Source organism: Rutilus rutilus, assembly GCF_951802725.1.
Source record: "Rutilus rutilus genome assembly, chromosome: 1".
In the NCBI taxonomy this organism is placed as follows: Eukaryota; Metazoa; Chordata; class Actinopteri; order Cypriniformes; family Leuciscidae; genus Rutilus; species Rutilus rutilus.
Window position 1 is genome coordinate 32,166,347 of NC_140209.1, and position 13,456 is coordinate 32,179,802.

Genomic DNA, 13,456 nt, shown 5'->3' on the forward strand with positions numbered 1-13,456 from the left:
AACAGTCACAATAACCACAGGATGAGATAAAATAATCATGTGTGAAATCATTGGCTTAAAAAAAAATAAAGCATGTTCAAGAATTGTTTAAAACTAGTTCTTTTCTCTCCATATAAATGTAATAATGTCTGTAGATTACAGTAGTTTTAGGCTGAAGAGTCCAAACTACTGATAGATCAAAACTTGATTAATTATAGTCAGAGGTCACGATTCTTCTGCTTTTATTGTGACACTGCAAGACAAAGCATAAGATCCAGAATATCTTATAAAGTCTCTGTTTCTTTATTAAAAAAAGAAAACAAAAAATATAGAAATATTGCAGCAATAAAAGTCAGGAGACTTACACTAAAATAAGGAATATACATGCTTAAAAATGACAGTGTGTTCCTGTGGTTATAATGTGAAACATGCACATATCACACAAGCCTTACATTTGTAAAGAATTGCACTGTATTACAAAAAGCAGGACAAGATAAAATATTTTAAACTTTAACTTTCACAAATATATACTGAAAAGCTATACTGAAATATGCTGATAAATAGCAGTAATGTAAGATAAGACATTCAAAACTTTATAAACTGACAGTCACTCTCTTGTTGAAGTTTTCTGACCAACAAATTAATATCAGATTAAAGTTTCTTCCTCTTCATGTAACTGTCAAAAACACTCATGAACAATCTCAGCATTTACTCCTTTTTATTGTTTTTAAATATATTAACCTAACCAAACTTGACAATTCAGTATTTGTAAAGCAGATTTCACAACACTTTTTGAAGCAACTTTACAAAGATCAAACCCACAGTGAGAAAAGCCTAATGGGACGTCAGATAATTTTAATGATTGTTTTGACTGATTTGTTGGTCAGTTAAAAATAAATGAAGTTCCTAAACGTGAATTAGGGAGGAGCGAGCCCATCTAATTTTTCAATCAACAGCCAGAGTATATAAGCAGCCGTTACCTCTCTCTCTAGCATCAGCTGTTCCAGCATCCCTCCACCTCCCCATACTCCACCTTCATCTTAGGTACCTTGCCCTTCGTAATCATCCACGTTTAGCCACTGTGGGGGTTATATCAGAGCTTGAGTTGAAGCTGCTTCATCGAGCCCCTCATCAGTGGACAGCAAGCGAAATAAGTTTAACCTAATATCTTAAAGATTTTATGGGCAAACGAACTTGTTTATGATAGTAATGTCTTCTAATAAATCACTCAGGTGTTTTTCTTCTATTTCTGCAGCATTTGTAAATCAGCACGACTGTCACTATCAGATATGGACAAGCTGCCAGTACAGAACTGAGTATGTGGAGGACAGAGATCTGAGAGTCTGAATGAGACCCTGAAAAAGAGACACACGAACACTTTATATCATGCACTATATATGAACGAGGGCATATGAAGAAATAAATCAGCTCACAGTTTCATTGACTCTCACCTCTGACTGAGATCCAGCTCTTGGGAGACTCTTTTCCCCCTGGGTGTTTGCAGTAGTAGAAACCCTCATGTGACTTTGAGACAGTAGGGATGATCATCTCTGTAGTTTGATTCTGGATGAGTGATCCATCTTTATAGAAATCAGCTCTGAGGTTTGATAGGGTTGTATATTGATATAAACAGCGTAGAGTCAGATTATCTCCTTCAGTCACAGGATGAACAGGACTCTCCAGAATCACACCAACTACAGAAACACAGGAGACATGCAATATATGATCAAAATGGTAACATAATAGAAACAAGACAAAATAAAAAAGAACTTTATATTTTCCACTGCCCACATGGTTTCTGCTTTTAGTGTATTGCTATGATGGTCTGGCTGGTTGTTTACTGGTCAACGTCACACTACAGTATATCCTGCTCTTGTTTAATAAACCTGTGTATTGATTGTAAACTGTCAGTGAAATGAATAAATACAGAAATACAGACTCACAGTGTACAGTGATATTAACAGGATGATAGTTCTCTCCAGATTCAGACTGACACCAGTAAACTCCAGTGTCTGATGGGACAGTGGATCTGATTGTACATGTAGATCCTGTTTGTGATCCCCACACTGATGATGAACAATCTTCCAGCCACCCGCTGTCTGTGTATCTTCTCACTGTCCATCCATCAGAGTTACTCTGGTCCTCACAGCTCAGAGAGAGAGAGACAGATGTGAAGTGTTGAGTTCTGCTGGGACTGATGATCAGAGACACTGGAGGAGAAACGCCTGACAAGACAATTACAGCTATAATTTGGAAATTGTCTTTATTAAAGATGAATCAATCATTTACTATATATGTGAACTCACCAGTGACCCACATTGGTTGTGAGTTGCTGTATGTTGTGTAAACGGCTGTTTTATCTCTCTCTGCTCTGCACACATAAACTCCTGTGTGATTTAGATCAGCAGAACTGACAGTATATTTTCCTCCAGCTCCTCTGCTGCTGTCTGAGAGGAGCTCATAATCATTCCTACTCTCTGTAAAACGAGAGAATGCATAGTTAACACCTTATGTTCATGTTTAGTTTGTTTTAGTTTTTTGGACGTTTTGTTTTGTTTACATCGTCACATGTGTTCCTTGTTCTCTCATCAGTCACCATGGATACTAACACCAATCATCACAGCTGTTCGTCTTTTATTTAATAACCATGTGTATTTAAGTTCCTCCTCGTGCACTCAGTTGTCCAGTATTGTTCGTGTTTATATGTTCACGCTGTCTTCCATGTTGGCTATCTCGTTTTGTGTTGTGTAAATAAACCCTGTGTTATTATCTTCATAATCTTCGTCTTCTTTGGATTAGACTGAGTGTTACAGATACAGAGGAGTGACTGTAAATGAGGGATTGGTTTCTCAAACTAGGTTGCACTGCTTGGTGCCCATGGAAGTGTTGCCCATAATACCCAGTTTTTGTCTGGTTTCAGACATATTAAATTATATATTTCACTTCAATAAACCCTGTTAATTCAGATGAAGCACATTATATCTGACCTGATGAGAAAGTTTCAGTGAACCAGCTGAATGTCCAGCCTGTAGAGGAGCCGTTAACCTCACAGATCAGAGTCACTGGATCTCCTTCAGTCAACCACTTCTGAGGAGAAACACTTAAAACTGCTCTGGGAACTGAAATAGAGACATCACTCATTAATAACATGTTAAACTTGTGTGTGTTTATGAAGAGATGATCAAACTCACCTGATACTGTCAGTGTAACTTCATCACTGATGTTTGATCTGCGTGATCCTTCAGTCTCTGTCCCATAACAGGAGTATTTACCTGAGTCAGACTCAGTAACAGAACTGAATGTGTGTTCCTGTCGTTCACTGAAAACACTGGTTGAACCGTCTTTATACCAGTTGTACCGCCAGCTAGTGACTCCTCCATCATATATGTCACATCTGAGAGTGACTGTCTCTCCTCTGAATACATGATGATCAGGTTTAATGGTCACTTTGGGTTTTGGTCTTTCTGTAGAACAACAAAAATAAACATTGGAAATACTGTGATAAATAATATAATAAAATAAATACAAATAATAAAATGTGCTGTTTTTTATTATGCGAACAGTTTCAAAACACTAAATCAAGTTAAATTGAAGTGTTGTTCTCTATATGTTTATTTATTGTTTTATAAATCATTTTCATATAGTGTTCTCAGAGTTCATTATGAGAGGTAAAACACTTGCCATGTATTTTCACTGCTACTGGTTTACTGTAATCTGTGTAATAATATCCTCCTCTTCGTGCTCTGCATCTGTACTCTCCTCCATCAGAGACTTTCACACGACTGATTGTTTTAGTTTCAGCTTCAGGAGATTCAGTGTTTGAGTCTTTACTCCAGAGAAACTTCCATCCGTCCAATGACTGATCCAGCTCACATCTCAGAGTAACTGAGTCTCCAGTGAACACTGAACTCTGTGGCTCAACAGTCAGAGTTGGTTTGGGAACATCTGTTAATATAAAATTATTGGGAATTTGGGAGCATGAGCTCTGAAACGTTTTCAACAGATGATCTCATTCTCTCACTGGTAAATTATTATTTTGATTTCATAGACAATGTAAGAAACATTACAGGGTCAAAAAAGTCAACATTATGGGACAATACAAAAACTTAAGACAATAGAGGTTCAAAGCCACAATCTTTGTGTTAATAATCCAGAGCTCGACTCACAGTGTCACACCACCAACATCTACACCAGCAGTCAAAGAGACACACAATTCAACAATGTTTTGTGCAGGTGCAGCAGTTCACATGAACTTTTAAAATGATACAGTAGATGATAGTGTTAGATAAACTGGTATAGTCTCTGACCAGTAGGTGGTGCTGTAACCAAACCTGCATCTGCTCAGATAAATGGACAGGCAAAACTATATTCATAGTATTAATTCAAAGAAAATCTTTGGGTTTGGAGGATATTGAAGTCTGCTTGCCTTTTATTTAGTATAGCCTGCATCCCCAATAAGGTGTGAGTTTGGTCTTTTATATCACTGTATTAGTCCATTAAGCCTTAAGTGTCCTGACCGCAGGGGAATCCTGGAGAATGATGTATTGAGGGAATCCTAGTTCTGCAGCACAGCCACGATATAAAGTTAAGAAAACTAACCGAGAGAAATGTCTACCTCAGATTTAATGTTTTATCCGAAAATCCGCATCGGGGAATAACATTATAATCGTGTTCACGTTAGAGAAAGCTGCTTATATGTGCAAAACTAACTGTGAAGACTTAAATGTAAACACAGCTTTTGTGTCTTTATAAGCCTTTCCATATATATATATATAGGCCCTGATGATCATCACAAATACTTACCGCTTGCTCCATTTCTGTAAAATCCGTTTTTATGAATGAATGAGTCTCTCACCCGTTGCTCTATAGTTTTGCTCTATAGTTTTCTTAATCAACAGCCGCTTGCACCTCCTGCTGGTGAGGTCGACTAACAGCTATGGAGATTATCAATCGGCAATCGGCAATCTACTGATATTCCTGCCATTCCCGGATGTCAAATATTGAATTTTCCTTCGAATTTGAACCACTAAATTTGTGGAAGCAAATTTGTAAAGCGAAATAAAATGGAATATTGCCTGTCGAATATTATAGGTTGTATTTTTAAACAGAATGAATATTTTGAAAGTGAAATTTGAAAGGTGAATGGTTATTGAATTTTATTACATGGCTTGGTTGAATTCCAATGTAGAATGCGGTCTGTTATTTCTTGATAACAGACCACTGCGAAGTATATCACACCGTTGCCATGAAAAACAGAGCGTTGCTATGGACGCGGAACGGACTATTTTCTTTAGCGGAAGCAATACAATAGTTTTTAAATCATTAAACTCCTTTTTAAATCAATATTTTGTGTCAAATTATTGATTTATTTTGTAAGTAGCCATGTAATAAGCGGGATAATGTATCGCGAGGCGGTTGTGATTCCAGTTCAGCCTGTCGGGGTTGTTATTCGCCTCGCTATACATTATCACTTAATGAATGAAAACGTGTGTGAAAAGTTTTGATTTGAAATATTCAGCGCTTAAATATACAACCATGTTGAATTTCAGCCCATAAAAATGCAAGCAGGGTTAATGCAATGTACATTTTTTCAAGTAGTGCAATTCAACAAGCTTTTTTGTTTCAAAAACATTTGTCATTATTTTACTTCCATAGTGCTCAGAGCTGTTAATATAAGGAAGGCTGCAGGCCCAGATGGAGTGATGGGAAGGGTGCTCAGAGAATGTGCAGACCAGTTCTCTTCAGTCTTCACAAAGATCTTCAACCTGTCCCTGTCAACAGCCACCAATCCATCTTGCCTGAAGTCAGCAACAGTCATCCCACTACTGAAGAAAACAGTCATCAGTGGTTTAACGATGTCTTTACTAACTTTTCTGGACCGGCAGATGCAATTACCAAGCAGCCTATGAAGGAGTGAGCCAGCTCTCAGATTTCATCAAAAACATCTTAATTTGTGTTCTGAAGATGAACGAAAGTCTTACGGGGTTGGAACAACATGAGGGTGAGTAATTACTGACAGAATTTTCATTTTTGGGTGAACTAACGCTTTAACGACTACCGTTATAAGTTGCATTTAGCCCAGTTATTATGAAGGTCTTTGAGAGGCTGGTTCAACAGCACATCAAAGCCAGCCTTCCAGACACCTTCAATCCACATCAGTTCACATTCAGAACCAATAGATCCACAAAAGATGTCAACGCTACTGCCCTGCACACAGCATTGCTCCACCTAGAACGCCAAGGCAGCTGTGTGAGGATGCCTTTTATTAACTAGTTCAGCGTTCAACACAGTAATTCCTGACAGGCTGGCAGCCAAACTGCTGGACTTAGGTTTCTCCTCATCTATCTGTCACTGGAATAAGGACTTCCTGACCAACCGCCCCCAGACGGTTAGGTTAGGTCCCCATTCCTCCTCCACCGTGATTCTCAGCACAGGTGCCCCACTAGGCTCAGTCCACTTCTCTACGTTCTTTACACTCATGACTGCACCCCAGCCCATTCTGCCAACACTATCATCAAATTCGCAGATGACACGACCATAGTTGGACTCATCTCAGGAGGAGACGAAGCAGCTTACAGAGATAAAATTCAGAGACTGCCATAATAGTGTGGGGTAAATAACTTGGCCCTGAATGCTTCTAAAACCAAAGAGATCATCATTGACTTCCAAAAGCTCAACACGAATCTCACACCACTGCACATTAGCGGGGTCTGCGTGGAGAGAGTTTCAGCCTTCAGATTCTTGGGCACGACCATCGCCGAGGATCTCTCCTGGAGCACAAACACCTCAGCAGTCAAAAAAAAAAGCACAGCAGCGACTCTATTTCTAGAAGATTCACAGAAAGAACCACCGACAAGAGCAGCCGCTAGTGTCTTTCTATCGTTGTTCCATCGAGAGTGTGATAACCTACTGCATCTCTATGTGGTACGCCAGCAGCTCAGCAGCAGATAAGAAAGTTCTCCAGAGAGTAATCAACTCTGCAAAAAAACATCATTGGCTGCCCTCTGCCTTCCCTAAAAGAGCTTTACACTTACACACCGTCTCAGAAGAGCAGGAAACATTTTAAAGGATCCTTTCCATCATTTGTTTGAATTGCTTCCCTTTGGTAAACGTTTTAGGTCCATCAAATCACGGATCAATAGACTCAAGAACAGTTTTTACCCCAGTGCCATAAGGGAGTTGAACACTGCCAGCACACACACACTCATAAACTGAGAAATACACCAATCTGACAAGGCATGTTATATCTCAACCTATACAAGGTTAACAACACCCTCTGTATATTTCAGTGTATATAAATATACACTATATTATTTAAATTGGGTTACATTCTGTTGCACTTACCTCTCTTTTCATTGTGTGCAATATCATGCAGTATTACTGCTTACTGTGCAATATTTGACTGTCGCCTTGCTTGCACTGGTTTTGTGTGTATTGTTTTATAATGTCTTTGCGTTGTCTTGATTTTGGCATATTGTTTATTGATGTAGCCTATTGTACTGTATATTGGTTATTATCGCATTGTTTCTATTCTACTTAAATTGTATTTATTTAAATTAAATGTTAGTTTGCACAAAGCTATATGTGATGGTACCGTAAGGATAGCTTCAATTTTGCTATACCTTTGTAAAGTGACAAAAATAATCTTGAATCTTAATTTTTTATATATGAATATTTTTAATCTATTTCTTGCTTTTGATTTTTGTTTCTCTATTGTATCATGTATTATCAATAATTGGTAACACTTTATTCTGATGCTCCTTCTTTAGACATTCAATTGACTATAAGTAACTTTGCAAGTAGCCTATACATACAACTTATTCTACTAACCCTAAACTAACAGTCTACTAATACTCAACTAATACTCTAATGAAAGTTAGTTGACATATAGGAGCTGTTTTACTCAGTCAACAGAATGTCTAAAGGGGAGCATCAAAATAAAGTGTTACCAAATATTATATCTCAGTCTGTAAGCACTTATATTTGAAAAACATTATAATAACAAAAATCATCATCGATATACATCATGACTACTTTTTAGGGTGTTATTTGGTAATGGATGTGAAAAATCCAAAAATCAGCCAACTTTGAGACTAGGTTTGAAGATCATGTGAGATAATTTTGGTTTAAAAATGTATCTTAATGTGAAGAAGCAAATCGCTCATTAATAAAATGTTAAACTTGTGTGTGTTTATGAAGAGATGATCAAACTCACCTGATACTGTCAGTGTAACTTCATTACTGTGTTGTGAGCTGCGTGATCCTTCAGTCTCTGTCCCATAACAGGAGTATTTACCTGCGTCAGACTCAGTAACAGAACTGAATGTGTGTCCCTGTCGTTCACTGAAAACACTGGTTGAACCGGCTTTATACCAGTTGTACCGCCAGCTAGTGAATCCTCCATCATATATGTCACATCTGAGAGTGACTGTCTCTCCTCTGAATACATGATGATCAGGTTTAATGGTCACTTTGGGTTTTGGTCTTTCTGTAGAAAGACAAAAATAAATAATGAAATAATGTCATAAAATAATAAATAAAAACAATAAATTGTGTTTGAACATTTGTATTGTAAAACACATAATCAGGTTAGATTGAAGTGTTGTTCTCTAGCTTATGAAATCATTTGTGCATTATGAGGCAAAATACTGCAAAGTCAGAGTTGGTTTGGAAACATCTGTCAGTATAAAACTGGCAAAAAGCTTGAGTAGTGAAAGTTTCTCAACAGAAGATCTCGTCCTCTTATAGTTCAATCCACTGTCTCACAACAGCAACATTTACAGCCGCAGTCAAAGAGACACAACATTCAACAAAGTCACGAACTGCAGCAGTTTACATGAAAAAGAGTTGCAGAGATGAAACACATCATGACTACTTTGTTAGGGTGTAATATGATAATGGTTAAATTGAAAATTGAAAAATGTAAAATGATAAATAAAAATCTAGCCAATAACTTTTGGGAGGCTTGGTGTAAAGACCATATCAACAACTGAAATCATCATCTTCAATTTGAGATCAGAGAAATGTTCTTGTTTTTTAAGTTCAAAGGGTTCAAAGTTATAAGCAAAAGAAAACTGAGGCCACACGTTTATTGCTTGACCCCTAAAAATCTGAACACTTCTGTGTCAAACTCAACCACTTCTGTGGAGAAACACTTAAAACTGCTCTGAAAAAAATCCCTTATAAATAACATGTTAAACTTGTGTGTGTTTATGAAGAGATGATCAAACTCACCTGATACTGTCAGTGTAACTTCATCACTGCGTTGTGAGCTGCGTGATCCTTCAGTCTCTGTCCCATAACAGGAGTATTTACCTGAGTCAGACTCAGTAACAGAACTGAATGTGTGTTCCTGTCGTTCACTGAAAACACTGGTTGAACCGGCTTTATACCAGTTGTACCGCCAGCTAGTGACTCCTCCATCATATATGTCACATCTGAGAGTGACTGAGTCTCCAGTGAACACTGAACTCTGTGGCCGTACAGTCAGAGTTGGTTTGGGAAAATCTGTCAATATAAAGTCAGTGTGAGCATGAGATGTGAACGTTGTTCAGCAGATCTCATTCTATCACTGGTAAATCATTAGTGCATTTTTATTTCACAAACAATGTAATAGAGCCGCCAGCAGCAATTACTGGAACAAACAAGGTGAACATTCACTCAGCGCAATGCAAAGAGTTAAAGGACAACAGAGGTGTAAAGACCCCCCTAAGTGGAGTTCAAACCCACATCCTTTAGGTTAGTAGCCCTGAGCTCAACGCAGGGTTTCACACCTCCTACATCCACACCAGCAGTCAGAGACACACACATCAGTTACTAAAGGGTTACAAATTGTCATTGTTGTTCAAATGACTTTGTTGTTGCAGGTCCAGCAACTCTAATCATTTTTATTAAATCTGTAGACAAATGTCAAAAGATATTTTATATTTCTAAATTCTGCATAAAAACGTTTTCATATGAGTGAATGATTTTGTCACACCTCAGAACCGTCTGTTTGGTGTTACTCACAACACATGAATCATTTATATACAGCGGGGGAAATAAGTATTGAACACGTCATCATTTTTCTCAGTAAATATATTTCCAAAGGTGCTATTGACATGAAATTTTCACCAGATGTTGGTAACAACCCAAGTAAGCCATACATACAAAGAAACAAACAAAAATAAGTTCAGAAATTAAGTTATGTGTAATAATGTGAAATGACACAGGGAAAAAGTATTGAACACATGAAGAAAGGGAGGCGCAAAAAGGCATGGAAAGCCAAGACAACTGCTGAAAACTTACAGTAATTAAAAAGCAATCCAGCCCCCTGTCAGTGGAAATTAATAACAGCTGGTTCAGTCCCAAATGATGGCCTACAAAAAGGTATCCTTGCCAAGGTGTCACACAAGACACATCTCATGATGGGTAAAAGCAAAGAGCTGTCTCAAGACCTTTTCGCAACCTAATTGTTGCAAAACATAATGATGGCATTGGTTATAGGCGCCATTCTAAGCTTCTGAATGGTCCAGTGAGCACTTTTGGGGCCATAATACGGAAGTGGAAAGACAATAATTTCACCATAAATTTGCCTCGACCAGTGCTCCTCGCAAGATTTCTGATAGAGGAGTGAAAAGAATAATCAGAAGAGTTGTCCAAGAGCCAACACCAAGTTGTATGGTGTTTTTAGGGTAATGTGCACTGCCATTTCTCCTCCAAATATGGTGTGTATTATGGCATCCAAACAGTTCAATTTTGCTCTCATGTGACCACACTATATTATCCCAGTATTTCACTGGCTTTTCCAAATGTTGTGCAGCAAACTTTAAATGCTTTAAATGCAACATGCTTTTTTCTTCAGTAATGGAGTCTTGCGTGGTGAGCGTGCATACAGGCCATGGCGGTGGAGTGCATTACTTACTGTTTTCTTTGAGACAACAATACCTGCTATCTGCAGGTCTTTTTGAAGCTCTTCACAAGTGATCCTTGGCTCTTGGACAACTCTTCTGATTATTCTTTTCACTCCTCTATCAGAAATCTTGCGAGGAGCACTGGTCGAGGCAAATTTATGGTGAAATTATTGTCTTGGTCTTGAGACAGCTCTTTGCTTTTACCCATCATGAGATGTGTCTTGTGTGACACCTTGGCAATGAGACCTTTTTGTAGGCCATCATTTGGGACTGAACCAGCTGTTATTAATTTCCACTGACAGGGGGCTGGATTGCTTTTTAATTACTGTAAGTTTTCAGCAGTTGTCTTGGCTTTCCATGCCTTTTTGCGCCTCCCTTTCTTCATTTGTTCAATACTTTTTCCCTGTGTCATTTCACATTATTACACATAACTTAATTTCTGGACTTATTTTTGTTTGTTTCTTTGTATGTATGGCTTACTTGGGTTGTTACCAACATCTGGTGAAAATTTCATGTCAATAGCACCTTTGGAAATATATTTACTGAGAAAAATGATGACGTATTCAATACTTATTTCCCCCGCTGTAACTTGTTTAAAAAGCTGTATTTATAATCATGTCACTCATTTCATTGCTGGTGTCATAAGATGAAGATGAGGGAAGACGGACTGAAGACGAGGTTATCAAATATAAACAGGTTTTTAATTACAAGAAGGTAAGCAGGAGTAACAGTGTGCAGAGGAGTATAAACGTAACAAACACTACCATACACAAACATCAACCGACAACTAAAGACTGAACACAGAGGAACTAAATACACAGAGGTAACAAAATAAATGACGAACAGCTGCGATGAATGAATGGCCATGGTAACTGATGAGTGGAGGGAGAATACAAACAAAGGAAAACGTGATGAATGAAAACAAAACTAAAGGTGAATGAGTGCAGATGACTGTGACTGTCAGGGTGCGGCGCAGAAGAAGATGAGGATTCAAAAGTTCCAATGCAAAACGTTTAATCACAATAAAATAACTTTAACTGGTACAGAACGGGTAGAAGGCACACACACACACACACACACACACACACACACACACACACACACACACACACACACACACACACACACACACAAAATACAACGGAGAACGGACCAAGACTGATTGAACTGAAGGAACTTATACTAACACAGATGAACTCTGATTAACAGAACACAGGTGATGTAGATGATGATGATGATGATGATGATGATAATTAACTAAACCCAGTATTTTCGATGATTTTTTAAAAACGTTCTTTTTAGGAATATGAATAGGATAATTATTAAATTATTAAACACTTTATTTTAAGGTGACGTAGTTACATGTTACTGCATGTGCTTACTATAGTAATAACAGTAAATTATGTATAAATACAAGTAACTAACCCTAAACCAACCTAACTGTAACTCTATAGTAAGTACATGTAGTTAATTAATAGTACTCAGCACTTATTTGAGGAAGTACAGTGTAAGTACATCACCTTAAAATAAAGTGTAACCAAATTTTGTCTTAAGAACAACCTTAGAACATTCTTAAGAAAAGCTTTAGGGAATACAAAATATTCGTATCTTTTTTTTCTTTTTCTTAAGTTAGAAAATAAGAAGAAAATAGCAGTTAAGAAGAATTGTATTCTTAAGATTGTTTCATGAATCCGGCCCCTGGTTTGTAACAGAATCACACATTTGTGATGAAATTTATGAATCAAATTCACTCACCTTGAGTGTATCCAGACTGGAAGTTTGAAATCAGCACTAAAAACACAAAGTAAAAAAAAAAAAGAAAACTCATGAAAGATTGTGTATTTTAAATGTTCCTAGTAAAGATCATCAAACTCATCCGTTGATTATCCAGATTTTTTTTTTTATTTCTGTGGGATTTTATTTGCAAAGTTCTTCCCGTGAAGTAACCGGCTGTGTTTCTCTTAGGGGTCTCCGGATGTCTTTTGTTTGTAAATTAGCTTTAGGTATAAAGGTCTGTCCCACAGATTTTATTTTTTTAAGAATGCACATATGACCCGGAGGGGGCTGCATAAGGAGAATCACTGGGGTGTCCAGCTGCAGGTGGAATATTTTGACCCCAGGGGTGGCAAGGTGGCTTGCCAAGGGAAAGACACATGCTCAGAGAGGCTTATGGCGCTTTTCCACTGCATGGTACGGTACGGCTCGGTTCGGTACGGCACGCTTTGGCGCTTTTCCACTGCATGGTACGGTACGGTACGGCTCGCTTCGGCTCGCTTTAAATGGTACCACCTCTGTTGAGGTTCCAAGCGTACCGTACCGATACTAAAATGTGACGTGAAAACACTGAAGATCACTGATTGGTCAGACAGAATCGTCACTACTAGTGTCATTGTATTTGCGACACGAGACCATGCACAAGACAAACCCGCTAGATTTAAATAGCCAGTAGACAACAGCCAACGCTGTAGTTTCTTGCAGTTAAAAAGTTTCTTGCAAACTGTTTCTTGCAGTCAGGGGCGGCGCCGGATAATTTTTAACGCATGTGCTGAGGGCACACACACATACACATATATATATATTATTAA

The 13,456-nt window shown here is 37.9% G+C and overlaps 1 protein-coding gene across 1 annotated transcript in view; it reads right to left on the bottom strand.

The window, feature by feature from the left end:
• Nucleotides 1-261: 261 nt before the first annotated feature.
• Nucleotides 262-13,456, bottom strand: part of LOC311293084 (Fc receptor-like protein 5) — a 135,078-nt gene continuing 121,883 nt past the window's right edge. Inside the window, exons 5-8 of the mRNA XM_084413099.1 lie at nucleotides 2,286-2,456; nucleotides 1,923-2,204; nucleotides 1,431-1,673; nucleotides 262-1,334 (exon numbers count right to left, since the gene is read on the bottom strand). Of these exons, the coding sequence (XP_084269225.1) occupies nucleotides 1,204-1,334; nucleotides 1,431-1,673; nucleotides 1,923-2,204; nucleotides 2,286-2,456 (827 nt within the window). The 3' untranslated portion in view covers nucleotides 262-1,203. The remainder of the gene's footprint in view (nucleotides 1,335-1,430; nucleotides 1,674-1,922; nucleotides 2,205-2,285; nucleotides 2,457-13,456) is intronic.